Below are 22505 nucleotides of genomic sequence, written 5' to 3'. Positions count from 1 at the left end.
GCAACTGCTTCTACCGAGACTCAATCTCACGACCTCATGGTCTTAAGAGGGGTGTCCATCCGTTACACCAAAGGGTGGTGGACGGTTGAATTTCTTCTTGAGTGACCCTATTCATGGTGTTTGATTAACCATCATCCTTCGCCTCGGATTGACCTAGACCCTGAACCAGACCAAGACTTAGACCATGATGCACCTACCTATATCCTTGGGTGGAAGTCTCTTCTTGCAGTGCTTAAAAAAAGGAGTAAGAAGAAAGGGGCGCTTTTAACAAAAAGAGGGGGCGCCTTCACACCCCTTCTTTCCAATTCCTTCTTCCTTTTTTAATCTTCCTATTTTCATTTGGAAATTTTTCTTTATCACCCCGAAAACAAACCCTAAAATTTAACCTCTGTGGAAACCCTAACAATGGCAATCAAGCATATCCTACACATAGCTAGACGATCTCGTTTAACTACTCATCGTTCCTTCTTACTTCAACCTAGTAATCGTTTCGCTTCAAATTATTCTCCAGCAGTATCTGAATCGTTATCTACATCAACAACACCAAATGTCATGATCTGTTCTGATCGACTTTCAGCAGAGGAAGTGAGATCCAAATCATTCGAAAATACAAACCCTAGTTTTCATCTTCAACACTCTTCACCTCATTTTGGTGATCAGACAAAAATCTTATCTGCTCCTGAAACTCGTCTTCCTTATGGATTACGAGTTGCGACTCAATCCAACTCATCCATGAACACTGATTTGTTCCAGAATTCGGATCCGATTCACCGCAAAAAAGAGGTAATTTTATTTATTTATTTATTTGTGTTCCTAGTTTATCAGGGTTACAAAGTTGATATACAGGTCCGACATCAATTTGGGTAGGTTGAAGTTCCTCCTCAGAAAATGAAAACCCTAATACAGGATTTTTTTTTTCATAATTTCAACTTCTTACGTATAGCACAAGGATCCCAAATTCCCAATTAGTTACAAGGATCAATGATAACCCTAGATTTTGTTTCCTCATAGTTTAGCTAATCTAGGATTTTGTATCATAATTTCAGCTACTTACGTATAGAACAAGGATCCGAATTCCGTAACTAGTTGCAAGAATCAATGAAAACCCTAATTTGTGTTCCGTCATAGTTAGGTAATCGATGATTTTTTATCATAATTTCAGCTACTTACATTTAGCACAAGGAGGACCTCAATTGCCCATTTAGTTGTAAAAATCAATGGAAACCCTAATTTTGTGTTTCCTCATAGTTAACTAATCTAGGATATTTTAATCATAATTTCAGCTACTTACATATGGCACAAGGATCCCAATTGCCCAACTGGTTCCAAGAATCAATGCTGTAGATGCAAATACCATCAACCGTCTTGCCAAGCGATTCATGTCTGACAAGGTAAAATCAGAACACAGTAATTCCGAACTAGGATCAGAAGGAACTGCCAAAACGGGATTTCGACCCTTATCTCCTCATCTTCCTGTCTATGAACCACAACTCAATTCGACCCTTTCCATTTTCCATAGAATCACTGGGGCTTTTCTATCCACTGTAGTTTTGCTAGGTTATCTGCTTACTCTGAAAATGGGTTTGATTTGCTACACCTATGAGAGTTTCTACCAGTTATTGTTTTATTCATCGAAGCTCACTTTGATCGGGCTCGAGATTTCTGCGTTAGCCTTTGCTTATCATATGGTAAGAGGGATTTCTCATTTAAGGTTACCATGGAACTTGAAGCAGCTTAAAATTTAGTACTCTCATTTCTGGTTGAGGATCTATGCTGCAGTACCATATCTGAGACATGGTAATTTCTGTCGGAAAACTTGGTTAATTTGTCGTGTTTTTCCTTCGAAGTTTGTTGGAGATGTTCTCTTCTTTGTTGAAAATAATTGCTTGGCCTTTGTAATAAACGAATGCGATTATCTCGTAAGACTAATGAATTGTTCTTCCTTATCTTTCATGTCTTTGTTACATTTGTGATTTATGTCTGAAAACTTGATAGCGTATCTGGATCAACCTCTTAGTCTGTAATTGCTATAAGTGGGCTCTGGTACTTTCATTGTATTTTTGCAACAGTTATGGGAGGCACATTGACCCCCTTCAATTGCAAGGGATATTGGTGGCTTCTCTTTATTGACACTCAATATTTGTACAAAAATTAAGGAACTTACTAGATCGGACGATCTATCACTTGATCTGTTTCAATATGTTTTGATTGATTCTTCTGTTAAAACATGAGGCCTAACATTAAACTTAATCAGATCAGTTGGCCTAATTTGGTGAAAGCATTTGATTATATCTATTAAATTCTCAATTTGTATCTTCTTCTTTAGTGTTATTTGATGAAGTATTGAATTTGAAGTTTCATCCAATTCATCTTTAGTGTTATTTAGTTACTAAGTATTTAGTTTGAGTTTGATTTAAGGGTTATTGAAAAATCAATCGTATTCATTCATCAAAAAAGTTAAACATTCAATTTAAAAAAAGATATATCTTCTATCAAATAAACAAATTCCACATGTAACTCTCTATCTACGGGAAAGCAATCGGCTAAAAAATCCCCTACTGAAACTTGTTTTATTGTCGAAGGTCATCTTATGCGTGAATGTGCCCATGGCTAAGATAACACTAAGTGTTCTTCTCTTCGCTGTTTCTGCACAAAATTGCTTGGTTAATATTCTTTTCTAAAGTATAATAATAATAATCTTTGGGATTCTTTTAAGTTCAGAAACAATGAGGATCCCATTGATTGAAATGAACCATTATGACAAGCTAATTATGACATCAATGTTTAAGAGGTTCAAGCCACCACTTAATGAGATCAGGGATCAAATGAACTAAGAAACGGAATGATATTAGCAGAAAACAACTTTTGAATTAAGTAAATAATTATCATTAAAACAGTTGATAACAGATCCAAAAATGTATAGCTAACAATATAAAAAAAATTGTACAGAGATTCATTGTTACCTAAAGCTCTGGTTTCGTTCTTGTTGACATGACGAAATATCTGCAACAGAGCATCCAATACATGTGCACACTATCAGGGATTAATCTCACTACAAATCAGAGGTAATAACTTAAAAGAAAAACAGTAAGACGGGCAGAAATGGAGAGAATGAACCTGCGGCAGCCGAAAATGAAAAAAGTATAACTACTCATTAGTGATGCTAAACCATGACATCATATTTATTAATATGCAAAACCATGGCACAACAAAAGTCCTACTTATGGTAGTTGTTATTCGTCATTGTCAAATGCTACCGAGACTCCCCACACACACAATGAGAAGAAGGAAGATACCAATGCGAGTTGTCATGAAAAGTACAGTGGAACCACACATAAAACTTAGGTAAATAATGGTTCTCACCCAATATCCATGAGGAACTACTTCTCCACAAATCTGATAACTTTGAATTGCATGCTTACCACGAGCAACACTAACCTCTTCTTTATTGCTAAACAAGATCTTGGAATGCCATAAATAATGGAAGTTCACAAGTACTTTAGAACTTCCCTTTCGACACCTAATATAAAACAACAAAGTAAATTAGTGAAGCAGCTTGATTCGCTGATTTAGAATGAACAACAAACCTTTCTCTTTGACATTTTTTTATGAGCCACATGTAGTTGAACTCATGAAGACACTCTGTAAGTGATGCCCAGTTAATCATCTGTAAACTGAATAAAACAGAAATATAGTTAGGGTAATTTCCATCTTTTTTATGATAATGAGTTACCAAGAAATGATGTGGTACATACCTTTTGCTCTAAAATTATGTCAAGGCATTTGAGGTAGCTTCCTTAACATCCTATATGACAAGTACAGACTCAAAACATCATATACCTGAACAAAAAAATAGTGCAACTTAACAGAAAATTAGACCAATATTCTGATATTATTGTCCAACTTAAGAAATAGGAGATCGCACTAAACTACGCACCTGCTAATTTTCTTGTTTATCCAATTAAGAAAGCGTTCAATTGTTCGTCTATCATAAATGGCAGTAATTTCACCATTTTGTTGTGGTTCCCATCCAAATCCAAATTTAGAAGGAGACCCCGCAAAAGCATAGGATAATGGATGTCCTGAAGCTAATTTTGAATCTACATGTACAATTTCTGCTCTAACCCTAAAAATTGATACAGATATATCTCTATATATATTTGTAAAAACATTTGTAAAAAATGCATACAGCTATTGGTAAAAACTCTAGAAATTATACTCTGAATAATAATAAAAATAAATGGTTTGTAGAAATAAGGGGACGTGTGTAGTTGATATAGAAGAGAAATACAGGAAGAGAAAAACGGTTTGGAGCTCACCTTGATTGAAGACGATCGATGATGTTTGTATAAACCGTTTCTGCTCAAATTCTATCTTCCTGCTCGGACCCTCTCTCTTCCTGCTCGAAGTCTCTCTATTTGTGCCCTCTCTCTATCCCTGGGAGAAACCCTAATTCAACCAACATCTCTTTCATAATCCTTAAGTTCAAGTTGAAACACAAATACTTTGAAGAATAACAGTTAATGATATACCTGTTGATGATGATGAGGAAGAAAGAAGATGAAGATGAACAAGATCTTATCCTGCACGCCCTTCTGATCTGGGAGAAGATTATGAGTTAAATCTTCTTCGGTACAAGGGTTTTTTGAAACTGGTTAGGGAAAAGACTCGACACATTTTGGAGTAGAGGATTTGGGTGCGCGCCTTTTTGATTTGGGGCTCTAATTTTGCCGCGCACCTGAAAATTTTAGCGCCAAAATTTCGTGACCATTTGCTACGGACCAGGCATAGCAATTGCCGACCATTTGCTATGATTAACACATCATAGCAAAAAGGTGATTTCCAAATTCTGGAAAAGTTGTGTGTGATGCAACTGGCACAGACATATGTGTAGCAAATTGACACGAAGTTTGTAGCTATAGGTCAGTTTTTGCTACGGCTACTAAATATCCATAACAAAATGTAGCTCAATAGCTACAATTGGTTAAGTCCATAGCAAAAGAGGCGTAGCCAAAGCCCGTCTGTTTTGTAGTGATTCTCTCATCTCCAAGAGACTTCGCCATGTAGCAGTTGATGTAGTAGATGGTTTGGTCTTGAATTTCCAGAAGTCTTCATGCATTAAATATTTCGCTGTTAGTAATCGAACTCATAACGCCGTCGGTTCACTCTGAAATCTCCATACCAGTTTCCCTACCAATGCTTGATTCACAACACCCATGTTCCTTCTTTCTTTTTTTATTTTTCTTAATACTGTATTTTTCTTTAGTCGCCCTTCAGGGTCTTTTTAGTCGGATCTTTAGGATCCTTTTGTCAACCCTTCAGGGGTTAGTTTCTCGGATCTTTAGGATCCTTTGCGTCTGTGTCTAGTCCAATTTCTTTCCCTTCATGAGGCACTTGTGCATTTATTGGTATGCAACTCTCGTGAAGTTTTCATAGGAGAGAAATAACAATTATCGTCCATGTACATCGTGATTTTATCACTTATGAATGGAAATGTTTCGGATGGATCAAAAAAAAAAAAAAAAAAACACCCATGTTCCTTATTCCTAGCTATACCCGGGCTTGGGACTCACCCATTGGCCAAAGTTCAAAGGATGATAGAGGCGCCTATAGGACTTCACAACAACGTTTCTTCATCAATGCCAATGCCAATGCCAATGCCAATGCCAATGGAATTAGAATTCCCACCATTTGTTGAGGGAATTTGTTTCTCACACTTTCAGACAGAAAATGGCTCTAACAAGAACTGCTTCTGCTTCAAGTAAGGCTTCTTCATCTCTATCTTCATTCACTCATCTTTCACTGAAACTACACTCAAATTCAACTCCTAACCCTAATTCTTCTAGGAGAACCAAGAACTCTGTTCCTGATTTTGTTGACACAACCCAAAAATTAGTGAATTTTGTAAGAGATGGGTGTAAATCAAGGAGTATTAAATTCAATGATGCCCTTGTTTTGTTTGATAATTTGCTTCATATTAAACCCACACCTTCTATTTATCCTTTTAATCAATTGTTGGGTTTAATTTCAAGAATGGAATATCATTCTACTGTTGTTCATTTATACAAACAAATGGTGAGTTCAGTTGAAACTCAACCTGATATTTCTACTTACAACGTTTTAATTAATTCTTACTGCAACTTGAACTGCGTTGATCTTAGTTTCTCCGTACTAGCAAACTTCTCGAAATTTGGTCTTCAACCTGATACAGTAACCTTGAATACACTTATTAAGGGACTTTGTGGAGCTGATAAAATTGCCCAGGCAGTAGCGTTGTTCGAGGAAATGTCTAACAGAGAGGATATACTAGATGTTGTTTCTTATGGAACGGTAATAAATGGGCTTTGCAAAATGGGGAACACAAAATCGGCTGTTCAGTTGTTAAGAGAGATGGAGAAGAAGGGAACTTGTAAACCTAATGTGGTAATTTACAGCACAATAATTGATAGTCTCTGTAAAGACAGATTGGTAGATGTTGGTCTTGAGTTGTTCTCCGAAATGATTGGTAAAAGTGTTTGCCCAGATGTTGTAACCTACAGTTCTTTGATTCAAGGTTTATGCATTTTAAGCCGGTGGAAAGAAGCAATCGGCATCTTCCACGACATGATCGATCGTGGGCTCTCCCCAAACGTGGTAACCTTCAACATTCTTATTAATGCTCTTTGCAAAGAAGGAATGGCGGAAGAAGCACATGAACTTTTAGAAGCAATGATAGGAATAGCTAAGGAGCCTGACACTTTCACTTACAATTCATTAATCGATGGATACTGTTTGAAGGGTCGTATGACCGAGGCAGTTAAAGTTTTTGATTTGATGGTGCATAAGGGGCATGCACCTGACGTGGTTACGTACAACACACTGATTAATGGGTACTGCAAGAAAAAGATGATTGATGAGGCCATGAGGGTAAATGAAGAACTGTGTAGGAAGGGATTGAACCGTAATGTCGGTACTTATAATACTCTTATGGGTGGTCTATTAGTGGTGGGGAGAGTTGTGGAAGCTAAAGAACTTTTCAAAGAAATGAAGTCTCGTGGTCAGTGTCCGGATATCATCACTTACAGAACACTTATGGATGGATTATGTAAAAATGAGCGTCTTTGTGAGGCAGAAGAACTACTTCAAGAGATGCAAATGAGTTTCATCAAACCAGATATCAAAATCTATAGCATCATGATTGACGGAATGTGCAGGGCAGGTAAAATTCAAGATGCTGAGGAGCTTTTCAGTAAAATTTCTACAAAGGGACTGGAGCCTAACACTGTAACATACACCATAATGATAAATGGGTTTTGTAAAGCAGGGTTTCTGAAAGAAGCTAATGAATTGTTTTTAGAAATGACGAAGAAAGGTTATCCACCGAATGAGTACACATTCAATACTATAATTTTGGGATATTTTCGAAAGAAACAGATTGATAAGGCAGTGCAACTTTTACATGAAATGATTGGGAAAGGCTATTCACCTACAGCAAATACGACAAGTGTGATAGTGAATCTTCTATCAACTGGTCAATTAAGTCCTGAATGCATGGATTCACTAAAACGGTTCAACCCAATTACCAACGAGACTTGATACATGACCAAGTTGTTATTGTTGTCGTTCTTCTTTCTGTTGTGGATAAACAACTCACCTTTTAAGGAGCAAGTTATTGTTTACGAAAGTCACCTAGGGTTCATCTCTAAGTACACTACTAATCGCACATTTCATGTATTTTCTAAACGGATGCATAAATCCGCTTCAGTGATTTGAATGAAATATGGATTCTCTTTTCCTGTCTTCGCCACATCTCTGGAAATCGTGACTGTAATTTTATTTGCTTTGCTTGATAATTTGGTTAGTTCATATTACATAAATTTCATCCATGCCTAGTTTGCAAAAGCATAGATTCTATCTTCCAATCACGCTTTGCAAGGGGGTTATTTCATTAGTGGTTAGGACCATAGGATGGCAATTTGTGTGGTTCAGATTGGGCAGAGTTCAAGCCTGTGAGGTGATCACAGAGGTACAAATGCAAACTTTAAGTTCATCGCGAAACCTTCTTATGCATATCCTCTGTGCAGCCATTTTTTTAATATGTAATTTTTTTTAATATGTAGCAGAGCTACCCAGTTCGAGTAGTACGCTTAATCATCCTTGCCGCAAGCTACCCAATTCGAGTAGTACGCTTAGTCATCCTCGCCGCAATCTCCCCATTGACACCAACTAGCTCTGGCCATGAATCCTTACCTATAAATGAGACATTGCATATTGGTGCCATTACTTGAATCTTGTCTAGTTATTCTCTTCTTTTAGTTCTTTTGGTGTTTCATCTTTAAACACAAGATTTAGGGCTTAAATAAGTTCTGTGGGTGTAAGCTTTTAGGATCTTTCTTTCTGTCATCAATCCATAGCTGCCCAGCCCTCATATTTGATCTTGGAAATATGTTGACTTCATCTCTAAAGAATATAATAAAGTAGATAGAGATGACCATAGATAGTAATTTTATAGTGCTTTTATTAGATGAGATCAACAGCTGGGAATTGTTGACTATGGCATATGGGTTTTCTTTTTGGCTATGGTTTAGGCTTAGTGACTGAAGAAAATAGCAACATCTATGGGTTCCACTGATCTGTGCTATAGGCAGTTCGCTATATTATCTTCTTTTTTATTACAAGCAGAGGTGGGGGCATCATCTGGGTGGAACGCCTGCACAAGAAAGAAAAATGGGCCGAATTCAGCCATAAATTCGTACGAATTATGATAATTTCACGTGTTAGCTACATAAATAATTCTTCTTATATACACTGCAACGGGCCGTGGACACTCTACTTGTCAGTTTGAGCTATCGACAGGTTAGAGATGACAAGGGGCGCGTAGATGATAGCTGGTGTAATAGTAGTATGATAAAACACTTCTTAGGCTCATTTACTACACTCTTTTTTTCTTTTATGTTCTTTTTTACTTTCTCTCTTTGTTGCTTTCCTGATTGGAGTTGTTCATTGATTAAGTTTGTTCAATTTTGTGGAGTTATTATCTTAACGGCTCTTCTACCAACCACCTATCAAGAAAGTAATCTAACATTTCTCTATCTATCTCTCTGTAGGTTTATATATACACAACAACCACCACCTTCACTCAGGAATCTGTCTAAGCTGATCAGCCTTTCCTCAAGTGTTGTAAACTACACATACTTACTATGGATGTCAGATGCCTTGGTGATCTCTCTCTCTCTCTCTCTAGATCTCTTTTTCTATGTATGAATATACATGTGGTAAGGTATTGATGGATGATGAATGCAGGAAAGGTAGAATGGCCAGAGCTGGTGGGAGTGAAGGCAAGCATAGCTAAGGACAAAATAGAGAGAGAATACCCATTGGTGAAAGTGAGGATCATACAGAAAGGATGCATCACAATTCTTGACTATAATTGCAACCGCGTCTGGTTATGGGTTTCCCTGAATTGTACGTCCGAAGAACCAGTTGTTGCCCTGGTCTCGAAAGTTGGTTAATTTCTTCTAAAAGTTCCGAACAAGAAACTTGTTGGGTAAGGATGAAAGGTTAGAGAATCAATTAAGACTTAAAACTCTGAAGTAGTCTTATCAATAAATAAGAAGTTTCATCCTTTGTTAATTTTTGATGAGCCTCGATGGGTATTATCTTTTTAGTTAGGTTAGTTTTCCTGTCAACCTGGTGTCCATGTGACCATGTCGTCCGCTTGCCTAGTCCACAGGCTTTGTGCCTGGACCAGCTGAACTTGTTTGCCATATCAACGTGAAAATGAAACACAAGGATCAATTTTATGCTACCATAATGGATCAAAATCTAAATTATAATAATTTGATTCATTTTTTTGTTCATAAAGGCACACTTTGTATCACCATTGATTAATCTAACGATTAATGGGGATTTCAACAACGTAACCGTCTGGTTTTTTAGTAACATAAAGTACAACACGATCGCAACGAACATCATGAAGTCTTGGTTCTCCAGTTTCAACAAAGGGTACATCTTTCACATTTGGATTCTCCTTCATCACTGTCTCCTTTGCTATTGATGCTTTTTTACCCAATAGCTCTGGCCATGTTTGCTTTCCTGCATACATATTTTACATTACTAATCACTTCCAAACTGAGTTGAACAAAAAAAAAATCACTTCCAAACTGCGGAGGGAGAGAGAGAGAGACAAGTTTACCTTTACATTCAGAAGTCATTTTCACACCTGGGTTTTCGCTTATACAAGATTAGAGTGAGACTGTTTCCTTCATATTCTCTACTTATAGTGAATTTGTTAATCTTTCGACAAACGACTACTTTTTCTTAATATGTCAATGACATATTAAAATGAATCTTCTAGATCATGCATTCAATATTCAACTTTTTATACTAAATCTTGGTGATTTTGGAGTAATAAGCAGCCTCTATTTGTTTCCTTACCTATCTCATTTAATCATGCCAAGATTTACCAAATAGGCATAAAAGTAAGCTGACCATGTTGATAAATAACCTCGCGTGAAAAATTATTAAACATTATCTTTTTGATGATTTTTTAGGTTAAAAAGTAGATTTTGGAGCCAAAATTTATTATTTCACTATCCTGATAAATTAGCTAAAAGTTTAGGGCTCAATATCTCTCACTTTGCTGCAGGCACCCGGATTGCACATGGAAATCTCCCAATTTCTGCTTTGGCTGGGGGTTTACAGCAGTTTGGCCGGGTGCTTTTAGCCACACCGCCAGAGTCCTTAATTAGTCAAGCTTGGTCAAAAGATCCAAAGTAAAAGAAAAAGAAATGAAATCTCTCAATAATGGTGAGAAGGGAAATTTTAAAAGGCCCCCCGTTTTTGTTAAAAGGCCTCCCCGCTAAAAGCGCCCCTCATTATAACCCATTTGGTTATAGGGCCCCCTCTAGAAAAGAGCACCTCCTTCATCAATGTTTGACCTAACGGCAAAGTTAACGCCGTTAGGTCAAACTTAACCCAAGACCAGAGATGTTGACCACGCCACATCATCATCTTCTCCGGCAGGGTCGCCGGCCGGCCGGCAACCTTCAAAAATTTTTTTTTTTTTTTTTATTCTCTCTCTCTCTAAGAACAAAAATTTTTTTTTTTTTTTTTTTTAAACTCTCTCTCTCTCTCTAGAGATCTAGAGAGAGAGAGAGAGCAGATCCAATGGATCTGCTCGCAGACCCATTAGAGGTCTGCGAACAGACCTTCAAAAGGTCTGTTCGCAGACCTCTAATGGGTCTGCGAACAGACCTTCAAAGGGTCTGTTCGCAGACCCTTTGGAGGTCTGCGAACAGATCCATTGAAGGTCTGTTCGCAGACCTCGGATCTGCACTCTCTCTTTCTCTCTCTCTCTAGATCTATAGAGAGAGAGAGAGTTAAAAAAAAAAAATTTTTTTTTTTTGGAGAGAGAGAGAATTAAAAAAAAAAAAATTTGAAGGTCGCCGGCCGGAAGTTTGGCCGGCCGGCGACCTACCGGAGAAGATGATGATGTGGAGGAGAGAAAATGTGGGTGAAATACACCTTTAAAGGGGGTTTTTTCACCCATTCAAAGAAGGGGGCCCTTTAACCAAGCTAAGTCAAAGGGTTTTTACTAAGTCAACGAAATCATGGGGAGGCCTTTTAACAAAAACGGAGAGGCCTTTTAAAATCTCCCTGGTGAGAATATTATTGATACTTCACAATTATCATTGATTTTAGTAATATTCCCTTATTCATTCATGAATTTGGGTCTTAGCTAGACTTATTATTGATTGATAGAAGAAAGACTCATTTGTAGTTATTAGCATGGTCAAATAACAAATGACACTGGCAAAAAGCTGTACCCTTTAAGTCAATCGACTCGCATTTGGTTCCATCCCACCTAGGAACATTGGTGCAACCAGAACGTCCAGAAGCAGACCCCCTTCAAAGAGAATGTATACCCTGGAACGGGTACTTAGGGAAATTAAACAAAAATAAGAAGAAGAATAACCTTAGAGCATCTCCAAAGCAAAACTCAAAATAATCTTTATTCGTCCTATTTGTCGAGTTCCAATTGAGATTCTCACTCTTAGGTGGCGGAAATAGAGATCCCCAATTCTTGTATGTCTCCAATGCATCACTCTAAACCTTTTTATTTTACTTATGTGACATGGTTATTATTTGTAAAAAAAATAATTAGTTATTTTGGATAAATACGTAGACTTGATTTCTATTGGTTGAAATTTAAATATTGATGAGTTGGACAATTATAGATATCTCAAGAGGACACTCTAGAAATAGAGTGTGTAATTAACTGCTTTTTCCAACACCCGTTGATATCGATAAGCTCGTTAACAAAATTAAATGGCTCGTCATCTTGTTTATCACATCTCTTTCCTGGTTTGAATCCCCTCAATGTTGGTACCTATGGATCATTCCATATTTTAATGTCTTTCCATTTCCTACCAAGTAACATCTCCCTTTTGCTATAAATTCTCTATCTCCAAGAGACTTCGCCATGCAGCAATTGATGTAGTAGATAGTTTGGCCTTGAATTTCCAGAAGTCTTCATGCTTTAAATATTTCGCTGTTAGTAATCGAACCCGTAACGCCGTCAGTTCACTCTGAAATCTCCATACTAGTTTCCCTACCAATGTTTGATTCACAACACCCATGTTCCTTATTCCTAGCTATAACCGGGCTTGGGACTCACCCATTGGCCGAAGTTCAAAGGATGATAGAGGCGCCTATAGGACTTCACAAAAACGTTTCTTCATCAATGCCAATGCCAATGCCAATGCCAATGCCAATGGAATTCCCACCATTTGTTGAGGGAATTTGTTTCTCACACTTTCAGACACAAAATGGCTCTAACAAGAACTGCTTCTGCTTCAAGTAAGGCTTCTTCATCTCTATCTTCATTCACTCATCTTTCACTGAAACTACACTCAAATTCAACTCCTAACCCTAATTCTTCTAGGACAACCAAGAACTCTGTTCCTGATTTTGTTGACACAACCCAAAAATTAGTGAATTTTGTAAGAGATGGGTGTAAATCAAGGAGTATTAAATTCAATGATGCCCTTGTTTTATTTGATCATTTGCTTCATATTAAACCCACACCTTCTATTTATCCTTTTAATCAATTGTTGGGTATAATTTCAAGAATGAAATATCATTCTACTGTTGTTCATTTATACAAACAAATGATGACTTCAGTTGAAACTCAACCTGATATTTCTACTTACAACGTTTTAATTAATTCTTACTGCAACTTGAACTGGGTTGATCTTAGTTTCTCCATACTAGCAAACTTCTCGAAATTTGGTCTTCAACCTGATACAGTAACCTTGAATACACTTATTAAGGGACTTTGTCGAGCTGATAAAATTGCCCAGGCAGTAGCGTTGTTCGAGGAAATGTCTAAGAGAGAGGATATACTAGATGTTGTTTCTTATGGAACGGTAATAAATGGGCTTTGCAAAATGGGGAACACAAAATCGGCTGTTCAGTTGTTAAGAGAGATGGAGAAGAAGGGAACTTGTAAACCTAATGTGGTAATTTATAGCACAATAATTGATAGTCTCTGTAAAGACAGATTGGTAGATGTTGGTCTTGAGTTGTTCTCCGAAATGATTGGTAAAAGTGTTTGCCCAGATGTTGTAACCTACAGTTCTTTGATTCAAGGTTTATGCATTTTAAGCCGGTGGAAAGAAGCAGTCGGCATCTTCCATGACATGATCGATCGTGGGCTCTCCCCAAACGTGGTAACCTTCAACATTCTTATTGATGCTCTTTGCAAAGAAGGAATGGCGGAAGAAGCACATGAATTTTTAGAAGCAATGATAGGAATAGCTAAGGAGCCTGACACTTTCACTTACAATTCATTAATCGATGGATACTGTTTGAAGGGTCGTATGACCGAGGCAGTTAAAGTTTTTGATTTGATGGTGCATAAGGGGCATGCACCCGACGTGGTTACGTACAACACACTGATTAATGGGTACTGCAAGAAAAAGATGATTGATGAGGCCATGAGGGTAAATGAAGAACTGTGTAGGAAGGGATTGAACCGTAATGTCGGTACTTATACTACTCTTATTGGTGGTCTATTAGTGGTGGGGAGAGTTGTGGAAGCTAAGGAACTTTTCAAAGAAATGAAGTCTCGTGGTCAGTGTCCGGATATCATCACTTACACAACACTAATGGATGGATTATGTAAAAATGACCGTCTTTGTGAGGCAGAAGAACTACTTCAAGAGATGGAAACCAGCTTCATTAGATCAAATATCAGAATCTACAACATCCTTATTGATGGTATGTGCAAAGTAGGTAAAATTCAAGAAGCCGAGGAGCTTTTCAGGAAAATTTCTACGAAAGGGTTGGAGCCTGACATTGTGACGTACACCATAATGATAAATGGGTTTTGTAAAGCAGGGTTTCTGAAAGAAGCTAATGAATTGTTTTTAGAAATGACGAAGAAAGGTTATCCACCGAATGAGTACACGTTCAATACTATAATTTTGGGATATTTTCGAAAGAAACAGATTGATAAGGCAGTGCAACTTTTACATGAAATGATTGGGAAAGGCTATTCACCTACAGCAAATACGACAAGTGTGATAGTGAATCTTCTATCAACTGGTCAATTAAGTCCTGAATGCATGGATTCACTAAAACGGTTCAACCCAATTACCAACGAGACTTGATACATGACCAAGTTGTTATTGTTGTCGTTCTTCTTTCTGTTGTGGATAAACAACTCACCTTTTAATGAGCAAGTTATTGTTTACGAAAGTCGCCTAGGGTTCATCTCCCAGTACACTACTAATCGCACATTTCATGTATTTTCTATACGGATGCATAAATCCGCTTCAGTGATTTGAATGAAATATGGATTCTCCTTTCCTGTCTTCGCCACATCTCTGGAAATCGTGACTGTAATTTTATTTGCTTTGCTTGATAATTTGGTTAGTTCATATTACATAAATTTCATCCATGCCTAGTTTGCAAAAGCGTCAGATTCTATCTTCCAATCATGCCTTGTAAGGGGGTTATTTCATTAGTGGGTAGGACCATAGGATGGCAATTTGTGTGGTTCAGATTGGGCAGAGTTCAAGCCTGTGAGGTGATCACAAAGGTACAAATGCAAACTTTAAGTTCATGGCGAAACCTTCTTATGCATATCCTCTGTGCAGCCATTTTTTTATTATGTAATTTTTTTAATATGTAGCAGAGCTACCCAGTTCGAGTAGTACGCTTAATCATCCTCGCCGCAAGCTACCCAATTCGAGTAGTACGCTTAATCATCCTCGCCGCAATCTCCCCATTGACACCAACTAGCTCTGGCCATGAATCCTTGCCTGTAACTGGAACATTGCATATTGATGTATTGTTAGTGAAAGAGTATTGTCAACAGGTTTTAGAACTATCTACTTAATGAGACATTGCATATTGGTGCCATTACTTGAATCTTGTCTAGTTTTAAATTCTCTTCTTTTAGTTCTTTTGGTGTTTCATCTTTAAACAAGATTCAGGGCTTAAATAAGTTCTGTGGGTGTAAGCTTTTAGGATCTTTCTTTCTGTCATCAATCCATAGCTGCCCAGCCCTCATATTCGATCTTGGAAATATGTTGACTTCATCTCTAAAGAATATAATAAAGTAGATGGAGATGACCATAGATAGTAATTTTATATTGCTTTTGTTAGATGAGATCAACAGCTGCAATTGTTGACTATGGCATATGGGTTTTCTTTGTGGCCATGGTTTAGGCTTAGTGACTGAAGAAAATAGCAACATCTATGGGTTCCACTGATCTGTGCTATAGGCAGTTCGCTATATTATCTTATTTTCTATTACAAGCGGAGGTGGGGGCATCATCTGGGTGGAACGCCTGCACAAGAAAGAAAAATGGGCCGAAGTCAGCCGTAAATTCGTACGAATTATGATAATCTCACGTGTTAGTTACATAAATAATTCTTCTTATATACACTGCAACGGGTCGTGGACACTCTACTTGTCAGTTTGAGCTATCGACAGGTTAGAGATGACCAGGGGCGCGTAGATGATAGCTGGTTTAATAGTATATGATACAACACTTCTTAGGCTCATTTACTACACTCTGTTTTTTTTCTCTGTGTTCTTTTTTACTTTCTCTCTTTGTTTTTTTTCTTGATTGGAGTTGTTCATTGATTAAGTTTGTTCAATTTTGTGGAGTTATTATCTTAACTGCTCTTCTACCAACCACCTATCAAGAAAGTAATCTAACATTTCTCTTTATATCTCTCTATAGGTATATATATATACACAACAACAACCACCACCTTCACTCAGGAATCTGTCTAAGCTGATCAGCCTTTCCTCAAGTGTTGTAAACTACACATACTTACTATGGATGTCAGATGCCTTGGTACTCTCTCTCTCTCTAGATCTCTCTTTCTATATATATATGTGTGTGTGTGTGTGTGTGTGTGGAAACATGTGGTAAGGTATTGATGGATGGTGAATGCAGGGAAGGTAGAATGGCCAGAGCTAGTGGGAGTGAAGGCAAGCATAGCTAAAGAGACAATAGAGACAGAAAACCCATTGGTGAAAGTGAGGATCATACAGAAAGGATGCATCACAATTCTAGATTATAATTGCAACCGCATGTGGTTATGGGTTACTCTAAATTGTACGTCCGAAGAACCAGTTGTTGCCCTGGTCCCGAAAGTTGGTTAATTTCGTCTTACAATTCCGAACAAGAAACTTGTCGGGTAAGGATGAAAGGTTAGAATCAATAAAGACTTGAAACTTTGAAGTAGGCTTATCAATAAATAAGAAGTTTCATGTCAATAAAGACTTGAAACTTTGAAGTAGTCTTACAAAAAAAACATGAAAATGAAACACATGGATCAAATTTATGTTACCATAATGGATCAAAATCTATATTATAAAATTTTGATTCATTTGTTTGTTCATAAAGACACTTTGTACCACCATTGATTAATCTAACGATTCATGGGGATTGAAACGACATAACCGTCGGGTTTTTTAGTAACATAAAGTACAACACCATCGCAACGAACATCATGAGGTCTTGTTTCTCCAGTCTCAACAACCTTTGAATCTATGATTCCAGAATTATTATTTTAATTTTTTTATATGAAATCTGGATGATTTGAATCTATGATTCCAGAATTATTATTTTAATAAACAACCTTTCTTTGTTTCTTTACCAATCTCATAATTATCTTCTAATGTTTGTCTGTAACCCCATGAAAAATCATTAAACATTATTTTTGAATGACTCTTAAGGTCAAACAATAGATTACAATGCCAATTCTATTAGTTCACTATTCTGGTAAATTAGTTAAAAGTCTATTGCTATGTTTATCTCTCGATATGAGATCTATTAGCATTTACCTCCGAGTTTTAATTTTTGATTAATTGGAAAAATCAAATATATATAGCATAATCACTTCTATTTATCGAAGCATTTTTCTTTTCCTCAATCGTTAATATGAGATCCGTTTGCATTTACCTTCAAGTTGTATATAGTAGCATTTTTCTCTTCCATCAATACTACATTGAATCATTAATTGGAAAATCATTAATATTTATTGAAAAATCATTAAAATTTTCTCACGGTTACTTCAACACAATTACTGAAGAAGCTTTTTTCTTTTTCTCATATTTTTCAATGGACATGGACTACAAGAGTCTTCATAACAAGACAGTAATTGATATATTATGAAGAGATAATAATAGATACATTAATATTCATGAATGATCGAGTACTATAAATTTAAGCTCTAAAGACTATTTACATTTGCCTTCAAAGGCCATCTTAAATGGTCTTAAAGGCTAAAAGTCATCTAATCTAGATCTACTTTATTTATACACAAGTTCATTAGATCTTAAATTTTCATTTCCATGAGACCCGAACCTGAAATCTCTGTGGTGCAGATTATTGTTTTTGTTTCAAGAGATCTTAGTTAGATTTATCATTGATTGATAGTAGAATGCTCATTTCTAATTGTTAGCATAGTCAAAGAAACAATTAACACGGGCCAAAGCATTACCCACCAAGTTACTCGATCTGGCATGTAGTTCTACTCACCATTGGTGCAACCAAAATGTTGCAGAACCAGAACCGCTTGGAAGAGATTGCACACCATATAGAGTGATCTTTTCTCAACACCAATATGGTTTTGTTTTTCTCATGCAAGATTCTACCTGCTTGGATTTGACATAAACAAGTACTGAGACAAGAATAAGAACGAAGCACGTGAATAAATTTGGTTTCTAAAGTTGTGGTTGAGATTTTCATCCTCGATATTGAATTATATGAATAATATTAAAAAATAGTGATGGACAATTTTTGCTGGTGAATATCTATGTACACTTGTTGGACTGTAGAATTTCAAATGGACTTTATTATGATGACTAATGACAAGATTTAAGATGTGAACGAAGGAGTGCGAAGTTATTTATAAATGGAAAAGTATTGCAAGCACAATAATCACGAGAAAAAAACTATCAACATAAATACATTATATGGTACAAGGTATTATGAATGTATATGAAGTTAAGCGTGGAGCTAGTTCAACAAAAAAAAAGTTAAGCGTGGAGATAAAATTTTACGTTAGATTGAACTGACCACGGATTAAGACTGGAAATAGAAACCATTTTGGAAAAATTAAATCCTCCCACCAAGATAAGGACATCTTCCACCATTTTCTTCTCTAAGAACCAGGGCCGGCCCTGAGGGGCAAGCGAGCAAAGCCTCGCTTCGGGCCCCGAGGACCAAAGGGCCTCACGAAAGGTAAAAAATTAAGAATCGAAGGGCGCCCGATTTTTGTATCTTTATACAAACAATGATCAAACTTGACAAGAAATTAACATCAGCTCAATAGGTAGAAAACATTTTAAGCAGTCCAAATAACCGATGTTCGATCTCAAGCATAAGCAATTTTTTTCTTATTAATATTTATTCTCTACTTTAGTTGATTTCTACCACCACCACAACTACTAAACCTCCACATTGTACCTCCACTACTACACCCACGGTTATTAAACCTCTACCACTATCTGTATCATCACCACCACCATTAAACTGTAGATTTTAAACAAAAAATTACTTCGGTTGACACTTTTACTACCACAACGATTACTAAACCTCCACTACCACCACAGTCACTAAACCTCTACCATTGTAGCTCCACTACCACCACCATCACAACCACGGCTACTACCATTACTAAACTTCAACGCCACAACTACCACCATTATAAAACTTGCCGGGCCACAATCATAATCAAACCACAATCAACACTATCTCCTTAAACACAAAAAAAGAAGGTTGAAACTTATTGATTTTTTTTGGAGAATCATTATCTAATATATATTTTTTCGGTTTAAAGAAAATATTAAACAATATACTGATTCACCGAATTCTGAATTCGCTGAACCACTTAATTGTGAGGTCGTTCATAGACCGACAAGGGCTCTCCACAAACCCATGCCGATTTTCGAGTAACTCAACCAAATCATTCAATTCAGAGTGCAAATTAATTGTGAACACAAGTTTCATGTTTAAATCTCACATTATGTGAAAAAAAACACAAACAAAAAAAATGTGCAAAGAAAACACAAAAAGTTCTAATGTACAAATTTTTGTTCTTGTGAAACGCGTATAGGCCCCATTTTTAAAACTCGCTTCGGGCCTCCGAAATCTCAGGACCGGCCCTGCTAAGAACACCCACCCCAAGTTCAAACGTATGATCAGTAAAGCTCTCAAAGTGCACCAAGCCTCTTCCCTGGACAACTACCTAGGTTCTAAACTCTTCATTGGGTCTAAGAAGACGCAAGCTTTCACTTCGTTGATTGACCAAATTCAGAATAAACTTTCCAAATGGAAAACTAACCTCCTCTCCCAAGCTGGCCGCTCAGTTGTCATTTCGACAGTTGTAGCGGCCGTTCCCCGATACCAGATGCAGTGTTTTGCCATCTCTAAAGGGGTTAGCAAGCGCATCGAGACCATTCAACGGTCCTTTTGGTGGGGAAAAAGCAAACCGATTCATACTATCAACTGGTCTTCGATCTGTCGCCCGCGTCGGTATGGTGGGCTGGGCTTTCGTTTACCTATCCTTGATAATGAGGCCTTCCTTAGCAAACTCAGCTGGCGACTTCTTAAATTCCCTAATGCCCCATGGGCGCAACTACTCAAAGCTAAATACTTTCCGAAAGCTGCTCAACCAACTCAACCCAAACAAAACCACTCCTGGATATGGAAATCTCTGGCTAAACCTATAAGTAGGATAAATAAACTCATTTTTTGGGATGTTAACAAAGGTACAAATGTTAATATATGGACCGACTATTGGATTCCCAACCATACTCCCCCGATAACGAATTTTAATAATTGCCCCTTTGATAAGGTTGCAAATTTGATCGTGAACAATATGTGGAACATTGATATGCTGGATGCTTACTTCACAGAGAATATTCGTAATGCTATTCTTAGCATTAATTTACACCCTCAGGCGGATGATGCCATGATTTGGACGTTGACCAAATCTGGAAATTTTACTATTAGATATATGTACTCACACTTACGTTTAGATGGCTTTAACTATGAAGACACCAATTGGAAATTCATATGGAACATTCAAACCATCCCGAGGATAAAACTATTCCTCTAGAAATGCTGCACTAATAGTCTCCCGGTCAGAGACAAAATAGGGCAATTCATTGGCAATAACTATAAGTGCTCATTCTGCGAGGACTGTGAATCTTTATCGCATCTGATGCTGCATTGTAACTTTGCCCGGGCTATTTGGCTCCACTTTAATATCAGAACTAGTAACTTTTTGACTGTGCTGGATTGGATTCTATACTGGAAGACGTTAGAGGAAACCAGAATCACAATGATGGCCAAAATTATGTGGTTCATCTGGAAAGCGAGATGCGAGAAAAGCTTTGGCACTAAAGATTATACACCACTACAAGTGATTCATATGATTCAGAGTTTCGTCACTAATACTCAGGAAGCAAAACCGCCCACTAAGAAAACCAACCAACCAAAATGGAGTCCTCCTACACCACCGTTCCTCAAAATCAATGTGGACGCCTCGTTCACGAGTTATGCGGCACCAGCTGGAATTGGCAGAATCATCCATGACGAGAATGGGGAATTCATAATAGCATTGGCCGACACCATCAGAGGACAGACGGCAGAGGAGTGTGAATGTATAGCGATACTCAAGGCCATCCACTGGGCCTCGGAGCTCAATATCTCCCATCTTCAGATTGAAAGTGACAACCTCAACCTCATCTCTCACCTCAGGGACAAGAGACAAGATACTCAATGGCAATCGAAGAAACACAGGGAAGGCATAAGATCTATCAGCAAAAGCTTCGATCAAGTCCAATTCCTTTATAGCCCTCGAACGACAAATATTCAGGCGGATCATTTGGCCAAATGAGGCAGAAGAAATAAAGTTAGACGCATATGAAACTCTAGAGAGGCTGTGATGATGGATCTGGGAGTGTAATTCTTCTTGGTTGTATTCAGTTTGTTGTTTTTGGTTTTATTCAACAAAAAAAATAAAAAAAAATAAGGACATCTGTTTGTACTAGACACCTTTCAACAAAAAAAAAAAAAAGGGCTACCAAACAAAAATAAGGGGCTACGCATGTGTGCCGGTGGGTACTGACTGACGTGGTTCAGTCTACTCTTGGATCCAACATTGTAGTATGATTGAAGGTGATCCCTAATACTTTGATGAGCATTAGGCATGGCCTCGACATGATTGATTGTTCAGAAACAAATTAGGGCTCGAATAGAGAAGAAGCACTGATTTTGCTTCACATCATCACAGTGAGTGAGTAACATCTCCAGACACAAAAAAATGGCTCTAACAAGAAGTGCTTCAAGTAAGGCTTCTTCTTCATTTCTATCTTCCTCCATTACTCATCTATCACTCGATCTGGGCCATCTGGCATGTAGTTCTGCTCACCATTGGTGCAACCAAAATGTTGCAGAACCAGAACCGCTTGGGAGAGATTGCACACCATATAGAGTGATCTTTTCTCAACACCAATATGGTTTTGTTTTTCTCATGCAAGATTCTACCTGCTTGGATTTGACATAAACAAGTACTGAGGAGACACATGAACAAGAATAAGAAGAAGCAGATGAATAAATTTGGTTTCTAAAGTTGTGGTTGAGATTTTCATCCTCTATATTGACTTATATGAATAATATTAAAAAATAGTGATGGACAATTTTTGTTGGTGAATATCTATGTACACTTGTTGGACTGTAGAATTTCAAATGGACTTTATTATGATGACTAATGACAAGATTTAAAATCTGAACGAAGGAGTGAGAAAGAAAGAGAAATAGAGAGATAAAGAGACAGTAGAGAGAGAGAGAGAGAGAGAGAGAGAGAGAGAGAGAGAGAGAGAAAACAGTGAAGAAGACGAGAAAAGAGATTGGAAAATAATTTTCCCACAGGGAAATCGTTTCCGAGAAGATGAGAAAATCGATTTCCCTAAGGGTCTGTTTGGTCTG

At 37.3% G+C, this 22505-nt stretch overlaps 4 protein-coding genes across 5 annotated transcripts; 3 read left to right on the top strand and 1 right to left on the bottom strand.

Annotated features, from left to right (window-relative positions):
- Positions 1 to 225: 225 nt before the first annotated feature.
- Positions 226 to 1946, top strand: LOC147551094 (succinate dehydrogenase subunit 3-1, mitochondrial-like). Its single transcript, XM_086666841.1, has 2 exons — positions 226 to 783; positions 1284 to 1946. The coding sequence occupies exons 1-2, from the start codon at positions 406 to 408 to the stop codon at positions 1743 to 1745; spliced, it is 840 nt and encodes a 279-aa protein (XP_086522967.1). The 5' UTR covers positions 226 to 405; the 3' UTR covers positions 1746 to 1946.
- A 477-nt stretch (positions 1947 to 2423) lies between these two features.
- LOC147551093 (sulfhydryl oxidase 1-like) lies at positions 2424 to 4679 on the bottom strand. Of its 2 annotated transcripts, XM_086666843.1 has the most exons (7): positions 4533 to 4675; positions 4320 to 4449; positions 3756 to 3805; positions 3588 to 3674; positions 3364 to 3520; positions 2964 to 3003; positions 2424 to 2646 (listed from the first exon to the last, which is right to left on the bottom strand). In XM_086666843.1, exons 4-7 carry the CDS (start codon positions 3665 to 3667, stop codon positions 2522 to 2524), a joined length of 402 nt encoding a protein of 133 aa, XP_086522969.1. In that variant the 5' UTR covers positions 3668 to 3674; positions 3756 to 3805; positions 4320 to 4449; positions 4533 to 4675; the 3' UTR covers positions 2424 to 2521. The 2 variants fall into 2 exon arrangements, 1 of the variants encoding a protein (XP_086522969.1); XR_015237111.1 differs by lacking the exons at positions 3588 to 3674; positions 3756 to 3805 and having other exon boundaries at positions 4533 to 4679.
- A 1051-nt stretch (positions 4680 to 5730) lies between these two features.
- On the top strand, positions 5731 to 14865 carry LOC147551092 (uncharacterized). Its single transcript, XM_086668524.1, has 2 exons — positions 5731 to 7572; positions 12699 to 14865. Exons 1-2 carry the CDS (start codon positions 5731 to 5733, stop codon positions 14652 to 14654), a joined length of 3798 nt encoding a protein of 1265 aa, XP_086524650.1. The 3' UTR covers positions 14655 to 14865.
- A 5994-nt stretch (positions 14866 to 20859) lies between these two features.
- Positions 20860 to 21414, top strand: LOC147551091 (uncharacterized). Its single transcript, XM_086668523.1, has one exon. It carries the CDS (start codon positions 20860 to 20862, stop codon positions 21412 to 21414), a length of 555 nt encoding a protein of 184 aa, XP_086524649.1.
- Positions 21415 to 22505: the final 1091 nt, after the last annotated feature.

Source organism: Eschscholzia californica, unplaced genomic scaffold, assembly GCF_041429995.1.
Source record: "Eschscholzia californica isolate CP2 unplaced genomic scaffold, dmEscCali1.0.p SCAF_3, whole genome shotgun sequence".
NCBI lineage: Eukaryota > Viridiplantae > Streptophyta > Magnoliopsida > Ranunculales > Papaveraceae > Eschscholzia > Eschscholzia californica.
Note: the sequence above shows the minus strand (reverse complement) of the source record. Positions and strands in the feature narration are given on the sequence as shown.